The following is an 18,502-nucleotide window of genomic DNA, read 5'->3' as shown; positions in this document are numbered from 1 at the left end:
GTTTGGCACAAATGTTTATTTCACCAATTAGAGTATGAACTAATAATCTGATAAAATCTAGATGGAGTGTGCATCCGATTGTAATCTACAACATTCCAGCATCATGGAGAGCGACATGGCCACATACAGCCCACCACCGAAAGTAGCTAAAGGCTTATCTATAACATTATTGTTTTTGTTGTTAACCCAATCATAAGAGGAGGATTGTTCAATTTATACAATACAATATCAACATGTGATGCAAATTAAATATGGATGATTTAGAGATCATTCATTGATCATCCCATTGAGGATGTATCTATCTCTACTATGGATTCTTCCATGCAGAGTCTCGTTCAACAACATGCAGTGTGAAATGTCAGCAAGGTGTGCAAATGTCAAATGAGCGCAGTGGTTTTTGCCTATCTCTTATCTTGATACAACATGGTTGGGAGGAACATTTGTTTCTAGGATTTCAACAAAGGTAATTGGACAAGGTCCATTCAGGTCTCATAATGGGGTGCCCACGAATTCTCTCAAACCTCAATGTAAAACCACTGTCTGGATGGGTCCCAAATGGAACCTGTTCCTGTGTCTGTTCCTTTGTCTGTGTCTGTGCCTGTTCTTTTGCCTGTGCCTGTTCCTGTGCCTGTGTCTGATCCTGTGCCTATCGCCCGCTCTAAAGGGCCATAGAGTTCTCAATGTGTTTATTGGATTTCCACCCTTATTACATGACACAAACAGTAGCTACATCACCAGTAGTGGACATAGACCAGTTGAATAAATTACTCTCTGGTACAGAGTGTAATAACATGGAGGAACACAGCCCACAGAGGCACAGTGCTGCTAGAGGAGCACAGTAACAACCCACAGAGGCACAGTGCTGCTGGAGGAGCACAGTAACAACCCACAGAGGCACAGTGCTGCTGGAGAAGCACAGTAACAACCCACAGAGGCACAGTGCTGCTGGAGGAGCACAGTAACAACCCACAGAGGCACAGTGCTGCTGGAGGAGCACAGTAACAACCCACAGAGGCACAGTGCTGCTGGAGAAGCACAGTAACAACCCACAGAGGCACAGTGCTGCTGGAGGAGCACAGTAACAACCCACAGAGGCACAGTGCTGCTGGAGGAGCACAGAAACAACCCACAGAGGCACAGTGCTGCTGGAGGAGCACAGAAACAACCCACAGAGGCACAGTGCTGCTGGAGGAGCACAGTAACAACCCACAGAGGCACAGTGCTGCTGGAGGAGCACAGTAACAACCCACAGAGGCACAGTGCTGCTAGAGGAGCACAGTAACAACCCACAGAGGCACAGTGCTGCTGGAGGAGCACAGTAACAACCCACAGAGGCACAGTGCTGCTAGAGGAGCACAGTAACAACCCACAGAGGCACAGTGCTGCTAGAGGAGCACAGTAACAACCCACAGAGGCACAGTGCTGCTAGAGGAGCACAGTAACAACCCACAGAGGCACAGTGCTGCTAGAGGAGCACAGTAACAACCCACAGAGGCACAGTGCTGCTGGAGAAGCACAGTAACAACCCACAGAGGCACAGTGCTGCTGGAGGAGCACAGTAACAACCCACAGAGGCACAGTGCTGCTGGAGGAGCACAGAAACAACCCACAGAGGCACAGTGCTGCTGGAGGAGCACAGAAACAACCCACAGAGGCACAGTGCTGCTGGAGGAGCACAGTAACAACCCACAGAGGCACAGTGCTGCTGGAGGAGCACAGAAACAACCCACAGAGGCACAGTGCTGCTGGAGGAGCACAGTAACAACCCACAGAGGCACAGTGCTGCTGGAGGAGCACAGTAACAACCCACAGAGGCACAGTGCTACTGGAGGAGCACAGTAACAACCCACAGAGGCACAGTGCTGCTGGATATTCCTGTTGATCCTAGCTGCTAAAATTAAACAGAATTACATTTTTGTGTTTGTGTATGTATGGTTGCATGGATGTTTTATAGCAAAAACCCTCCCCCTTTGTTCCATTCAAACAGTAATAACAGTTTCAATAGAGGTAATCAAAAACATACAGCAGAAGCAAACCCATTATTATGTCATATGTCATTATTATGTCATATGTCATTATTATGTCATATGTCATTATTGTTCTGTCATCTATAGAAGAAAAGCGTTCTCTGATTATACACTGTATCCAGATTCCTGTCACAGTGCTCTGAAGTGACTCAATAGTAAACGTTGTTGAAATGATGTTCCTTTCTATGAAGGGCAGCAGATCATTCCATATATTAGTGACGCAATCCAATTCAAGTTGCCCTTCCCTCTTAACCACGACAAGTCCCTATAGCAACCAGGTCTTGCACCGTGCTCCCTGGAACCGTATAGGTAAGGTTGATGATAGGGGTAAACAAGACAAAGAGTGAGATGGTCAGATGTTTGGAACCGATAGATGACTCACACAGAGACTGAGGATAAAGAGAATCCCATGAGGTCATATAGAAGTCAATTACACTCATATGGCTTTATTGCATGACTCCAGATTCATTTTAAAGTCTATCAGTCCGCGATGCTAGGCAACCTAAAGATGAATCACACTGAGTGGGGATATTGGGAATCCCAAGGGATCATAGAAGACGAAATTGCAGTTATTGCTATGTGGTGTTACAGCGTCACTCCAGATTAATTTCAAAGTATATTGCAGTGTAGCTAAGAGCCATTGGGAAACAAAAACTCTCTCTATATATTTTAGGCATAGAGCACATGCTGTGTAAAAGTGGATATCTGAAGGCAGAAGATGCAGCAATGGAAACGTGATAAACGCTGGATGAATAATCTAAAAGGGTCTATTTCTGACTTGCTTTACGACAGCAAGCTGTAGAGCATCACTCATGCACATTACGTCTGTATGTATGTTGCCCTGGTCATATTGCTCTCTGTCACTGAGCATGACGGGTGGCATGGATAGGTGGCATGACGGGTGGCAGAAATGATCGGCTATGAAAAGCCAACTGACATTTACTCCTGAGGTGCTGACCTGTGCACCCTCTACAACCACTGTGACTATTATTATTTGACCCTGCTGGTCATCTATGAACGTTTGAACATCTTGGCCATGTACTGTTATAATCTCTACCCGGCACATCGACTGATGTAAAAAGGGCTTTATAAATAAATAAATTTGATTGATTGATGGACGGGTGGCATGGACAGGTGGCATGGACGGTTGGCATAGATGGATGGCATGACGGGTGGCATGGATGGGTGGCATGACCAGTGGCATGGATGGGTGGCATGACAGGAGGCATTACTGGTGGCATGACAGGTGGCATGGATGGGTGGCATGGATGGAATGGACGGGTGGCATGATGGGTGGCATGGACGGGTGGCATGGACGGGTGGCATGACGGGTGGCATGGCGGGTAGCATGGGCGGGTGGCATGGACAGGTGGCATGGATGGATGGAATGGACGGGTGGCATGGACGGGTGGCATGACGGGTGGCATGGACGGGTGGCATGGACAGGTGGCATGGATGGGTGGCATGGATGGAATGGACGGGTGGCATGATGGGTGGCATGGACGGGTGGCATGGACGGGTGGCATGGACGGGTGGCATGACGGGTGGCATGGCGGGTAGCATGGACGGGTGGCATGGACAGGTGGCATGGCCGGGTGGCATAGATGGATGGCATGGACGGGTGGCATGATGGGTGGCATGGCGGGTAGCATGGACGGGTGGCATGGACAGGTGGCATGGACGGGTGGCATAGATGGATGGCATGGATGGGTGGCATGGATGGGTGGCATAGACAGGTGGCATGGATGGGTGGCATGACAGGTGGCATGGATGGGTGGCAAGACAGGTGGCATGTGTGGGTGGCATGGCTGGGTGGCATGGATGGAATGGACGGGTGGCATGGACGGGTGGCATGGACAGGTGGCATGGACAGGTGGCATGGACGGGTGGCATGGACGGGCGGCATGGACAGGTGGCATGATGGGTTGCATGGGCAGGTGGCATGACGGGTGGCATGGACAGGTGGCATGATGGGTGGCATGATGCGTGGCATGGACAGGTGGCATGATGGATGGCATGGACAGGTAGCATGGACAGGTGGCATGGACAGGTGGCATTAACTGCATAATAGATGCATAGTAGGAAAATACTATTATGTGGTACTTAACAGCGCCATAAACAGTGTCGGTGTGTCCTCACACTGAAGGAGAACAGCCTTTTATTCTAGCATGATGTGGTCTGCGTCCCAAATGGCACCCTATTCCCTATATAGTGCACTACTTTTGACCAGGGCCCATAGGGTCTAAAGTAGTGCACTATGTAGGGAATGGGGTGCCATTTGGGACACAATCATGGTGTGGAGAGGTTGTGGATAATGAATAACAGCACTCAGCACACTGTATCACTCAGGAGCGAAGGCTCTGCCAGCTGCTAGACACAAATCTCAGCTTCAATACATCCTTTCAGATATGTGCCTTCCTGCTGATAAGTACTGTACAAATGACCTTTTCTTCACAACTGTCACAAAGGCACTGGGTGAAACAGAACTGAGAGAAGTGCTCTCACAGAGGCCAGAGTAACGGTATAAACACATAATTTCACAATATGACATTTACCACAGTCTGAATCTCTAGGAATTCATTTTCTCCAAGAATATGCCCTGACCAGTCAATACAGTTGTTGACTTGATGCTGTTAAATAAACATGGGTCGTATTGATACATGGATGCTGAGGGGGAAATGCACGACCAATGTTCTTTTACATTCAATTGTAAAGGATACGAGTCCTTATACCTGACTTTTATCAATCATATTCAACATGGATTCAATTTGAAAGAGTGTTGTTTAGGGGTGGACGTAGTCTGTTCCTTTAGTATTCTGTGGAAGAAAGGCTTCTCATCAGGCCCATGTGGCTGATGGTCACAAAGTACAGGTCTATGTCCACAATTAATATTGACAGAAAATGGAAATGAGGGACATTGAAGGAAATGAATGTGCACTCACGTGTGAAGCGGAGGTGTTCATATTGAACACGTAGCCTGGATGTTCATTACACTCTGGGAATGCGCACTGCGCACCTACCTATACAGCACATTCTGATTTCATTGGTGCATCCAGAGCCATATTTAAACAGGCCTACAGCTCTGGTGCACCTGTCGTTGCAGCCCATCTTTTCTCGGACGGTGATGGCCCGTACAAAATGTCATAGTCAGACGATGCTTGCAAGGCTACCCAACCACATAGCGCCGGGTGGCCAAACTGACGTTTCTTGAAGGTGCAGCAATTAAATTCAGGGTGAGTCGTCAGGGCGAGACGTCAGGCAAACACCACGCTACTACCAGCTAAAGCACTTGTTGCTGCTGCGCAGAGCCACTGCGCATCATAGGCGACAGAGTGGCCGAATTGCCAATAGGAAAGTATTGGACCTAATTTTCTGAACATAATTAACAATGAAAAAACAAATAGTAACCAAAAAAATATTGTAAGGTACAATGAGTTTACAACTCAATTATAGTGGCAATGGCAGTTCGGAGCGGGAGGACGCGGGAGGAACTGATGAAACAGGTGAACACGACTTTGCGCTTCTAAAAGCTGGAGTTTTGGGATCGATTTTTGTTTTAGCCACATGTGGGAATTTGTGCCTTCTACATGCACTTTGGAGGAAGCGCAAGATGAATACAAGGACCCATCTGTTCCTTCTGCACCTGTGCTTCGCGGACCTAGTGGTCGCTTTCTTCCAAGTCCTACCGCAGCTCTGCATGGAGATTACACACCGGTTCCGAGGCTCAGATTTCGTCTGTAGGTCGGTGAAATATCTTCAGGTGGTTGGGATGTTCGCCTCCACATACATGATAGTGGCCATGACCATAGATCGGTACCATGCGGTCTGCAAACCCATGGTGTCGTTCTTGAAGGGTTCCTTTAAGAGGTACGTCGCCATAGGCGCAGCGTGGCTGATCTCTCTGGCTTTCAGCACTCCGCAACTCTTCATCTTCTCTCTCCAAGAACTAGAGGACAACCTGTATGATTGTTGGGCGACATTTATCGAACCTTGGGGTTCTAAGATATACATCAGCTGGATCACTTTATCAGTGTTTGTTCTCCCGGTTATCATCTTGCTGTACTGCCAGATTAAAATATGCACGGGGATATACTTCAACATGAAGAGAAAGGCGCTCCAGGCTTCCACGAGCGACAGGCGCACGGGCACCAAAGGGGTCTCGAGCGCGATGTTGAAGACGGTCAAAATGACATTCGTCATCATTATGGTCTACTCGATATGCTGGAGCCCCTTCTTTGTGGTCCAGTTGTGGTCTGCATGGAGTCCCAGTACAGCGCCCACAAATGGTAAATTCGATTTTATTTGCGTACCTGCTTGTCATTTTACTACATTGTTAGGAGCACAGGTATCTAGAAGCCACAGGTATCTAGTTTAATCACACCGATTGGCCTCCAGTTCCATTGATTTGCATGACCTTTCCCATTCTTCCTGTGGAAACCTGTAGTGCTATTTTTATCATGCTATATCCCCTCTCTCTCTCTCTCTCTCTCTCTCTCTCTCTCTCTCTCTCTCTCTCTCTCTCTCTCTCTCTCTCTCTCTCTCTCAGGTCCACTGTTTGTCATCATCATGCTGCTTGCCAGTCTAAACAGCTGTACCAACCCCTGGATCTATCTTTACTACAGCTAGGAGACACTATGTTGGACTGGCTCTGGTCCAGGCGCTACTTTCAGCTTCACAGAAGGCTCAGCATCAGCAAGCCACACATAACACCATGGACCAGAGCTATTGATGGACCATATGGGCAATATGGAAACTCCCCCTACTCCACTGCTTCACCTTGTACTGTATATAGCATTTCTTTGATGTCATTGAAGACCCATGGTTTAGACACATGTAAATATATGTAAATATCCTCTTTGATTCAACATCAATATTGGTATGTCAAGCCGGCCATTTTAGCTCTCAGCGGTAAGCAAATGTAATGCATATTCTTTCAAGCTAATATTCTTTTAGAGGTGCAGGAACTGGAGCAGTAGAACATTTGAGGTGGCGGTACTCAGTTCCGGTGAGCTCCTGTCCAGATCAATCACTGATTATCTGGGATGACTGGCCACCAGAAAAACTATTGTGAGGAAGGATATGGGCATCAGTGAACAACAAATGGTGGCTTTGTGAGTATAATGTGTATTTATTATGACTATCTGGTCCATATATTTATTGACGTGTTTGAACTTTGACATGTCTTTACATAGATATCTGTATTTACTCTGTTTTGTGTAATGCAACAATAAAACACGTCTGTACATGATTTGAATAATTAACTGAACAAGTCTGAATGTATCTATCTACTAATACTAACATTATTTTAACCTGCGGAACCCCCCCACATTAAACTGAAAAGGCAGCGCGGGAAATTCAAAAATATTTTTTTGAAATATTTAACTTTCACACATTAACAAGTCCAATACAGCAAATGAAAGATAAACATCTTGTGAATCCAGCCAACATGTCCGATTTTTTAAATGTTTTACAGCGAAAACACCACGTATATTTATGTTAGCTCACCACCAAATCCAAAAAAGCACAGACATTTCTTTCACAGCACAGGTAGCTTTCACAAAACCCACAAATATAGATAAAATTAATCACTAACCTTTGAACATCTTCATCAGATGAGTCATATAACATCATGTTACACAATACATTTATGTTTTGTTCGATAATGTGCATATATATATATTTAAAAAATCTCAGTTTACATTGGCGCGTTACGTGCAGTAATGTTTTGATTCCAAAACATCTGGTGATTTTGCAGAAATACTCATAATAAACATTGATAAAAGATGCAAGTGTTATTCACATAATTAAATATAAACTTATCCTCTATGCAACCGCTGTGTCAGATTTCAAAATAAACTTTACGGAAAAAGATTAATCTGAGAACGGCGCTCAGAGCACAATCCAGCCAAAGAAATAGTCGCCATTTTGGCGTCAACAAAAGCTACAAAAACACTATAAATATGCACTTATCTTCGAATAACTTCATCAGAAGGCACTCCCAGGATTCCCAGATCGACAATAAATGACTGAAAAGTTCCATAAAGCCCCCTATCCCGATGAAGTTTTAACTATGTGACTAATGTTTTGTAATTACATGTTTGAAAGTCACCCATGAACTACCATGTTAATAACAAAAATGTGACCTTGTTACATGTAACTAAACAGTGCCACTACAGGTAATACCAGGGTTGATACCGTCTTGATCAAATTATGTAAATAGGCACAACCTGTCATTATCTACTGGTTATTTTCAATTCGTTTATTCATGTGTTATTACCTGGCACAAATGGTATACCGAATAAAGTGTAATGTAAGAACAATGTAAGGAGCAAGCGACTTAAATATAAAGTAAAAACCCAGTGGGGTGTAACCTTTTATAAGTACTATGTAGCGACAATGTAACACGCTTTGCAGACAGTAGGCTAACCAGGATAAATTAGGAGACGGGAGAACATTATTTATAAACGTTTTTTAGTTACGTTGTACTTACAATATCAAAAAATGTTACAGCCAACTATGTAACTACAACGTTGTTATAATGGATATGCATGTCTTAACATGGAAGCACTATATATTAATATAAAGTGAAGTGACATTTTAATTACTTTGCAGATACATTGTAACAACCTTTGCAGACAATAGGCTAACCAGAAGATATTAGGAGACATGAGAACATCTTTCAGTTGGACTTTTCTTTAACGATTCATATTCAAAGAGAACAAGGGAGGGCTTGATTATTATTTTTTTTAATGTTTTGAAAGTCTCTAAAAAAGTGTTGAGTTTGGATACCGCGATGTGGTTGGTATCAGTTGCTGGGACCGCTGTTATCTGTCCAGGGGTCCTGACAACCAAGGGTCTAATGAGCTGCTTGGCATAGCAGCTAGCCTAGCTGCCACTGTTAGCTTCCTATCAAGTCAGCAGGGTTTCCTTGAGGGCTTGAACAGCCCGTGACAGGGTTAGCCCTTGTGGCTGGGACTGCGGATTGTCCCGGGCTTGTGGCTGTCTAGATCCCTACTGATTGTTTCTGTTTCCATCTTCCCTGCGACCTGCCCTGTCTGGAACTGCGAAGAGTAACAGCGTAGCTTACGTTGCTACCATGACAAAGACCATAGCCGGTGGGAGTACCGTTGAGGGCAATGGTGTCTATCTATCATAGGTGAAGGATCTTTTAAAACCCTGGTGCAGAACTCTGTTCAGGAGGAGTGTAAATGTTTCCTGTAGGTGGGGTCATGTGGTTGTGCTGGTGCAGAACTCTGTTCAGGAGGAGTGTAACTGTTCCCTGTAGGTGGGGTCGTGTGGTTGTGCTGACTGTTTTTCATGTTTAACATTACTGTACTGTTGTGTTGATTGCTGCTGCCTTCTCGGCCAGGCCTCCCTTGCAATAGACCATCTGTGTCTCAATTGGCTTTTCCTGGTTAAATAAAGGTCAAATATAAAGTTCCATATGGAAGTGAAATAATTCAGTGTTTTCTGGGAAAGCACACTATCAAAGGAATAACTCAAATGACTTACATATGCTTGGGCTCTCTCCCTTCTAGCTTCAAACAAAATGGTACTGTGTGGTAAACGTTTAAAATAAATTAAGACCATTGTTACATTCAACAATAGTCCTATGGTTTTCTTTTGAAAATACTTTTCCAATAGCAGACACTCAGAGCTGATTTTCTTCCAGCCAAGTGATTATGACACGTGCAGGCAGGGTTGGGGAGTAACTGATTACATGTAATCTGATAACCATCAGTTACGTTACCAGCAAAAAATATTGTAATCAGATTACAGATGCTGTTGAAATACTAGATGGTTACATCTTCCATTACTTTTAAATTCAGAAAGGATGTTTGCGGGAAAAAATACATTACGACACCTTTCTGTTTTCTCAATGATATTCAATTGTAAAAAGACGCAAGTTAAAGTTTGTTCCAACTGAGCAAGTCTGACCACCAGTCAGAGAGCACTATGATGACACACCAAATGATGACCACCAATCAGAGACCACTATGATGACACACATTTGATGGATCCATTTTGTCTTTTTCTAATGCCTCTTAAAGGGAAAGTAATCAGATTACATTACTGAGTTTGGGCAATCCAAAGTTACATTACTGATTACAATTTTGGACAGACAACTAGTAACTAACGGATTACATTTGGAAAGTAACCTACCCAACCCTGCATGCATGTTATTGACAATTTGGTAACACTTTATATTAAGGTCCCTTAATAAACAATATATAAACAGTCAGTCAAGAGTTTACTTACCACTTATTCATCATTATTCCTACACTTGTAAATGTCATTAAGCAATCTCTAAATAGTCATTTACGCATTTATAAACGTTATTTTAAATAATTTATTAACGATTTATGAGATCATTCATAAATTGTTTGATCGTAGTATGTTAACAATTTGTAAATTATTAATAATCTACAACTAATGTACTTATTTGTCAACCTAGGTTATTGTCAACATAAGATTATTGATAATGTATTTGTTAATGGTTGATTAATGGTTTGACTCAGCATGTATTTACATATTTATAAATGTATTTATATACAGTATGTCATGAATGGTATATTTATTCATTGTTAATGAGTACATTTATAAATGTGAGAACATTAACTTACTAATAGCTCAGTTGATGATTCATTTAGATCCTTATAAACCATTTACTAATTATTAATAAACTATTTTGCAGCCCCTAATTTAATGTTGTGAATCCAATGGGTTGCTTTAGCATTACCTAGCCTAGCATGCTGACGAAAAAAAGCAGTTTAATGAAAAACGAGCAGTATTTAAATCTTCTCGGTTTTGTGGCTTGGATAATGGGATAATTAGGAGTACAGCAACACCTTCTATTCACGGATTGACGTACGTTTTTCAAGCCAAATCCCTCGTCCGTCACTGCGGTGAAAACACATTGGAATAGGAAAGTTTTGACTTGAAGGCAAACTGGACTTCAAGTTGAGTCTTGGCTAACTAAACACAGTAACATACAGTAGCAGTCTAAAGTCTGGACATACCTATTCATTCAAGGGTTTTTCTTTATTTTTACTATTTTCTACATTGGAGAATAATAATGATGACATCAAAACTATGAAATAACACATATGTAGTAACCAAAAAAGTGTTAAACAAATCAAAATATAATTTATACTTGAGATTCTTCAAAGTAGCCTGCCCTTTGCCTTGATGACAGCTTTGGCATTCTCTCAACCAGCTTCATGAGGTAGTCTTTTGACTGCTACTGTATATAAATACATTGATAAATATGTATATAAATGGTGAGTCAAACCATTAATCAACCATTAACAAATGCCTTATAACTAATCTAATGAGTTGACAATAACTCCTTTATAACAATGTTGTTATGATTGCTCCTGGCTGTGGTTTGCTTCATTGTCACTTAATGTGACTTTCAGACTGTCTGAATAACAGACCGTGAAATGACAAAAACACAAGACGATCTATTCTCTTCACAAATGTTTATCCATCTTGCAAACATTCAGACAAAAGAACAAAGGACTTGATTGCAAGTTGCCTGGGAGGAAGATAAATGCCTTTCATGTTCAGTTTGAAAGCTATCATCATACTTAAGCAAGTGTGTGGTATATGGCCAATATACCACGGCTAAGGGCTGTATCCAGGCACTCTGTGTTGCGTTGCGCTTCAGAACAGCCCTTAGCCGTGGTATATTGGCCATATACCACACCCCCTCATGCCAATATAGTATATGTAGTATGGCTTGTCCAACAGGTTTCATAACCACTACCTGCATTCACATAATTACTGTACTTTGTCTTTAAGGGGGCAGTCTGCGTTTCCTACATCCATTTTTGGACTTTGAAATTAATTAAATCTACCCATCGATTCTTGAAGAATATAACTTATAAATGACCATGAGTTTAGTTTATCTGTCGTACCCTGTCAGAACCCAATCGAAAAACTTCTTTTACTCCAATATTTGTAAACAATGCAGTTGTAAACAGTGTATAGCCTCAAAACATGGTTAAAAATATAGTTCTCCCTCAGATGTTTACCAAAACCGTGGCGGGGTGCCGCTTCGATATAGTTTGAACTGCAGAGTTTTAAAGGCCCACTGTTCCAAAGACATGACTCCTACATGGAACTGTATGTGCTGTACTGCAGGGTTTATTCTACAGGTTAGTTAGATTACCGCGCCTGTCATTCACCTGCCTTTATAGAATTCACTGAAGAACATGTTGTTCATTTACTTGATGAACAAGCCTCAATTAGCCTTGATGGACACCTACTGAGCATTCAATACAAAATCAGTTAAGAGACTTCTCTCCCAGCCAATCAGTCCCAAATATAGACGATTTCTAATGAACAATGGTGGGAACATCTGTCAGTAACCACAGGTTTGTTTACTTGGCTCGTCTCGTACTGAAAACAAACACTCAATTTCGACTCTTCATTGGCTTTTATGGATCAGAGTGGTTACTGTGGGGTTTTTGTGTCTCCATGGCAATTGTAGGCTAAGCTATATTAGTATGTCTTGGGAGTGGTTATGGCCACTCCTCCCGTTGACACTGTAGTGGTTCTAAGTGTGCTTGTGAGCGAGCAAGAGCGAGAGAGCGAGTGAGAGAGAGAGACTGTAGTGGTCCTCAGACCCTTCTTTAGTCCCTCTGTGTTCAGACATGTCATCCTCTATCTCCAGGAGAGATCAACAGCTCTGTGTTCAGACATGTCATCCTCTATCTCCAGGAGAGATCAACAGCTCTGTGTTCAGACATGTCATCCTCTATCTCCAGGAGAGATCAACAGCTCTGTGTTCAGACATGTCATCCTCTATCTCCAGGAGAGATCAACAGCTCTGTGATCAGACATGTCATCCTCTATCTCCAGGAGAGATCAACAGCTCTGTGTTCAGACATGTCATCCTCTATCTCCAGGAGAGATCAACAGCTCTGTGATCAGACATGTCATCCTCTATCTCCAGTAGAGATCAACAGCTCTGTGTTCAGACATGTCATCCTCTATCTCCAGGAGAGATCAACAGCTCTGTGTTCAGACATGTCATCCTCTATCTCCAGGAGAGATCAACAGCTCTGTGTTCAGACATGTCATCCTCTAAGAATGCCCTGGTATGTCCATCTAATCCCTTCACGTACATTAAAAGCACAGTCTCAGAGACAGATTAGATGTGTTCAAGGGTGCATCCCAAATGGCTCCCTATTCCCCATATAGGGTTATGGTCATAAGTAGTGCACTATAAAGGGAATAGAGTGCCATTTGGGTGCCATTTAACCATGGTGAATGAATTGGATGTCTTCGTGTCTCATGTCCTCCACCCTCGGCGGGTCGGCAACAACCGGATGCATCTGGTTTTCAGGGGAAATAGGAAGAGTCTGTGAGGCGACTTCCTCTTCAGGACCTAGACAAGGCAACACTCCACCTTAACTCCTCCTCCACATTTACTGGATTGGTTCAACAGTGCAGAAGAGAACCTCCACCGACAGTACATTTTTCTCCTCAGGACCAGAGAGAGGGAAACGCCCGCTGCGTCAGGTTACTTGTCACTTATGTGCATGATACACGTGGAACAGCGCCACGACTCAATTGAACCAATAATGATTGTGTAAATACTTCCAGAAAAAACGTTTTTTTTCTCTCTGTAGTCATTTTTCTCAAATGAAAGGCAAAAACGACTGGCCTGTTCTGACAATACCATGCATAATGCATGTTAATACTTTAGACTCCAGGTGATTAGTAGCTCGCCTTCAATTACTAGAAGTATACTCTGTCTTTGAATGGACATAACACAGCGGATGGATGCTTCATTTAGCATTAGCCTTTCACAAACAACAATAATAATACCATCAAAAGACTTATTACTCTGAAATGAAATTAGACTCTAAGTACAGAACAAACAATGGCCCCATTAAGTCTGTTTGTAAAGAGTCTTGACTAATGCGTTGGAATAATGCTAAACACCTCATTTATTCCTACGAGTCGTTCAGGCAAGTGCAGTCAGGGAGCGCGTTCCAAATGGGCCATAGTAGTGTATTATACAGACCCTCTGGGAAGCAGACAAGGCCTCGGGTCCGAGGGATGGAAGGCGTTTCTCTCAGGGGGTGGATGTAGAAAGATGCGGGGGTGAATCCTAACGAATGTTGACGTAGTCATGCAGTGATGTCAACGGGAGACTAAGTGAACATTAGGCAATGAGAGCCTTTAGAAAGGTCAGTTATGACGAATGCATCAGCATATAATTATCATTGTAAAAAATGGACTCTCCACACATGGCAGTAGCACCTAACAACCACTTGTCTTTTGTTATGACTACGGGTACAATTAAACTAAGTGCTTTTCTAAAGGCAAAAAGTCAGTGCTTAGATGTTCAGTTCAACCATACCTGGAGTTCTTCCTGTATCACACAAAGTCTGTGAATAGGCTGCTGCTATGGAAACCTGGATCAATGCGTTAGCCAGCTAACTGTCCAAAACTGCCTGAAATAACTTCACAGTTCTGAAGTTTCCAATAAAAACAATATTTCCAATAAAAACAACCAATAAAAAAATAGCTTTCTTAATCAACCAGAACATCAATAGTTAAATGTCTCTGCTAATCAAAGTTAGCTGGCTAAGTGAATAATCCTGCTTTCTGAAATAGCCCATTGGGTTGGTGCAGTGCAGACATAAACCTGCCCGATGGCAGTTTGCATTCTGCATAGGATCTAGGATACAAACAGGAGCAGACTTGGCAACAGGCAGAGCTGCAGTCAGATGACTAGGAGAGAGCCTAAAGGCAGAAGAGTGAGGAGCAAAATCAGATTGCCATTTTGAGGGCCATGTTCTAATGTAATACAAAGTTCATTAGATGTGTTGCGAGCACAAAGGTACTGCATTGAAACACACAAGCACAGAAATTAACATCTGTAATTGAATAAATATTGTTTTCCTATGACCAACATGATTGGGTGTTGTGTGTGTCCTTGTATTTGTACTGCTGCTACATTCTATTGGACAGACACAGAACAAGGGTGTGGGCCAATCATCGAGAGCCAAAGACAGGACCTATAGGCCTATCTTTACATTATCAAAGTCAACCTATATGATTTTAAATCATCAGTGAAGTCCCCAGCTTCTTCATCACTGCTCAAAAGGTCTTCTCGGAGATCAATGAAATTGCTGTGAAGTTCACTTTGTAGCATTGCAGACTAGTAATCAATCAGTCATCTCAGTGTACACGCTGTTCTTTTTACCTGAGATCAATAAACTGGGAAAGTGACAATGTCGTAAGTTTGTCTTCAGAGTGGCTCTGTGAGGTGTGTGACGTTTCTCTTATAGATCTCAGGTCAAAATAACAGCATGTAGTCTACACTGGGATTAGAGCTCCCTTCACAATAGCCTACAAGCAGCCCTTTTATCAACACTGTCGTGCTTTATGTAGCTGCTATTTATCTCTCTACTATTGCTCCTATGTAATGCTAGTCGTTGCTCACATTATGTTTCACTACAAGTGATGTGAAATGAAATGGTCAGTTCTGGTTCGATGTTACGCCACGTTCATAACAACAGAGATTTTCCCCCACAGCTGCATAAAGCTCCGACATGAAGATCACTGACGTCATGATGACACGTGTGATGTCATTGCCAATGCATTGATAAAAGCGTTGCAGGTAATGTAAGCCCATCAAGAAAGAGGACCACAGTGTTGTATTTTCATCAATGAGAAGTCAGTTGACCATTTAATGACATTATGGAAAGAAGTAGAGGACGCCCAACCAATGGGAGTCAAGGAGCAAACAGTTACATCATCAAAAAGATGCAACGCTTGTTGAACATCAAATGTATTATTTTATTTAAGCAACAATTAACAGCTTGACATTTCGGCCTTCAATGGCCTTCACCAGAACCGGTTTATTTATCAGAACCGGTTTATTCACCAGAACCGGTTTATTTATCAGAACCTGTTTATTCATCAGAACCGGTTTATTTATCAGAACCGGTTTATTTATCAGAACCGGTTTATTCATCAGAACCGGTTTATTTATCAGAACCGGTTTATTCATCAGAACCTGTTAATTCATCAGAACCGGTTTATTTATCAGAACCGGTTTATTCATCAGAACCTGTTAATTAATCAGAACCGGTTTATTTATCAGAACCTGTTAATTCATCAGAACCGGTTTATTTATCAGAACCTGTTCATTCATCAGAACCTGTTTATTCATCAGAACCGGTTTATTTATCACAACCTGTTAATTCATCAGAACATGTGTATTTATCAGAACCGGTTTATTTATCAGAACCTGTTCTGATGAAGGCCATTGATGAAGTCCGAAACGTCAAGCTTTTAATAGTTGCTTGGGTAAAAATATATTTAGAATAGTGAGCAAGCATTGCACCTTTTCCTATTCAACCATTTAATTAGAACCAAGAAGATACACCTAAAACGGTGTAATCGTCTCAATTACTCAGATACTTACATACCGCAGGATACTTGTTATTATCCACATAAATATAAAACAGTAGTGAAAAACATTTGCCTTTTTATACATTAATAACAAGCAAAGTAAGGATCCGTATGACCGCACAGTAGATATGATATACAAATACTATATAATTGAATAAAACAAGCAACCATTTGTAGCACAAGAATAGGGAATATCACTTCCCATAAAACGCTCCAAATTACACTCCAAATGACATTTATGTCATTCTAAACATGAAACAGTAGTGCATAGCGCCAGGGCCTATCCTAAAGACACAGTGCCACCTAGCGGAGACAAATGGAAGGACAGGGATCCCCTGCCCAGAACGCTCTCCGAGAAGGGCCTCACTACAAGTAAGTAATATAACTCTTGTGAAACATGTAAACAGATAATAAATAAGTACAAGTGATTGAGACTGTAATAACCCTGTAATAACCCTGTAATAACCCTGTAATAACACAAAACACATCTCATCAGAAAGACCGTTGTTAATGGAAACAAAGCACTACGGTTAAGACATCAGAGCAACGCAGAAGTAATATAGTCCTCTAGTAATTTCTGCTTTTCTTTGAAAACAATGTTGCTCTTCTTCAGATGTGCCATCTCGCTCTCAAGCGATCGTATTTTAGCCATGGTGCTTTCCTCTCTCCTATCCAGCTCCATGATCTTGTTGTGGAGGCTGGCTGTCTTCCTCCACAGCTGTTCCTGGTCCGTGTCCTGTTTGGAGTAGGAGTGCTCGTACACAGAGATGTGTTCCCCCTCCCCGGGGCCCTCCTCCCGGTCTCCCACCCACTCCTCCCTCCGCAGCTCCAGAGGGAAGATCCTAAACGTCTGACCGAGGGCCACATGGAGGGCGTCCACCGTGGCTTCACATTCAGAGAAATGGCCGACAGGGACGACGGATTCACAGCAGAGCACAGTCACAGTGGAGTCCAGTGTATCCAGCTGCTGCAGTGTCTCACCAGACAGGTTCAAGCATGAGGCTGTCAGTATCCCACCACTGTCTCCAGATCGTTCTCTGTTCACCTCACACACTGCAGCCTGGGTCTCTGAGAGCATCACCTCCCCCAGGACCATTTCACTAGGAGTAGAGGCCTCTGTGTCTGAAACAAGCGGTCTTTCATATAACAGTGTAGTGACCGTAGATTCACTGGCATCCTCAGGGTTAGGGACAGGAGTGACACTCACCACGACTGGTTCCACTCTGACTGTCCTTTTCAGAATCAGAGGTGTATTCTTGTCAGGAGGGGAGGGGGAGCGGATGAGTTCAATGTTGGCGTCGCATATCCTGGTTTTGGGCTTGGTGGTGTTCTTACTGGTGGAAATGGCTCTATCTTCATCCTGAGGGGAAAGAGTGATGGTAAAACACAAACAGAAATCATGCTATCATAATATAGCCATGTATAGTGCTGTAATTTCTTTATTTTTATTTGGGGGATTTGTGTGTATTATTGTGTATTATTAGGTGTACTGCATTGTTGGATCTAGAAATTAAAGCGTTTCGCTGCAAAATATGTTGTACAAACAAAACAATTTGATGTCGCACTTTAACAAATTCCAGGGATGGTTCAATTCAAAATCAAGGCAGTCAATTCAGGTAAACTTAAATAACAATTCAAAATGTGAAAAAACAGCATCTATTTTCAATGACTTCTCAATAAACTGAGGAGTAGAAGCTATTTATTTCAAAACTTTTTTTCCATTGTTGAATTTTAAATTAAAATAAATTCCTGAATCGACTGCCCTCAAATTGAATTGACCCCAGCCCTGATGAATCCCAAAGAAAATATCCTAACACAAAGCTTTGTACACTGCAATGACGATCAGTGTAAAATGCATGATCAAAGTCATGTGAATCTCTAATATCAATCACTATTCTGGAAATGGGCATTAAGACTTGTGCTAATTTTGTTGGGTGTCATAGAAGGGGTGTCTGTCTACTTACATGGTGTGTGTGAGGGAAGATGGTAGGGAAGGCAGTGTGTTTCAGGTACCGGATCCCCCATCGCAGGTCAAA

General features: G+C 42.6%; 2 protein-coding genes across 3 annotated transcripts in view; one reads left to right on the top strand and one right to left on the bottom strand.

Annotated features, from left to right (window-relative positions):
• Positions 1-5,457: 5,457 nt before the first annotated feature.
• Positions 5,458-6,653, top strand: avpr2l (arginine vasopressin receptor 2, like). Its single transcript, XM_038978039.1, has 2 exons — positions 5,458-6,313; positions 6,574-6,653. Exons 1-2 carry the CDS (start codon positions 5,458-5,460, stop codon positions 6,651-6,653), a joined length of 936 nt encoding a protein of 311 aa, XP_038833967.1.
• Positions 6,654-16,593: 9,940 nt separating this feature from the next.
• The window catches only part of LOC120032163 (THAP domain-containing protein 5-like), a 2,541-nt gene continuing 632 nt past the window's right edge, over positions 16,594-18,502 (bottom strand). For both annotated transcript variants that reach the window (XM_038978130.1, XM_038978131.1), the window contains exons 2-3: positions 18,431-18,502; positions 16,594-17,826 (exon numbers count right to left, since the gene is read on the bottom strand). The exon at positions 18,431-18,502 is cut by the window's right edge and continues 115 nt beyond it. In XM_038978130.1, coding sequence (XP_038834058.1) covers positions 17,005-17,826; positions 18,431-18,502 — 894 coding nt within the window. In that variant the 3' untranslated portion in view covers positions 16,594-17,004. The remainder of the gene's footprint in view (positions 17,827-18,430) is intronic.

The sequence above is a fragment of the Salvelinus namaycush genome, chromosome 38 (assembly GCF_016432855.1).
Source record: "Salvelinus namaycush isolate Seneca chromosome 38, SaNama_1.0, whole genome shotgun sequence".
Lineage (NCBI taxonomy): Eukaryota > Metazoa > Chordata > Actinopteri > Salmoniformes > Salmonidae > Salvelinus > Salvelinus namaycush.
This window is presented reverse-complemented; position numbering and strand designations above follow the sequence as displayed.

Excerpts from the sequence above, each read along its gene's own strand:
- avpr2l (XM_038978039.1), top strand. The coding sequence starts at position 5,458 with ATGAGTTTACAACTCAATTATAGTGGCAATGGCAGTTCGGAGCGGGAG. Across the intron at positions 6,314-6,573 it reads CAGTACAGCGCCCACAAATG|GTCCACTGTTTGTCATCATC; the intron begins GTAAATTCGATT and ends TCTCTCTCTCAG.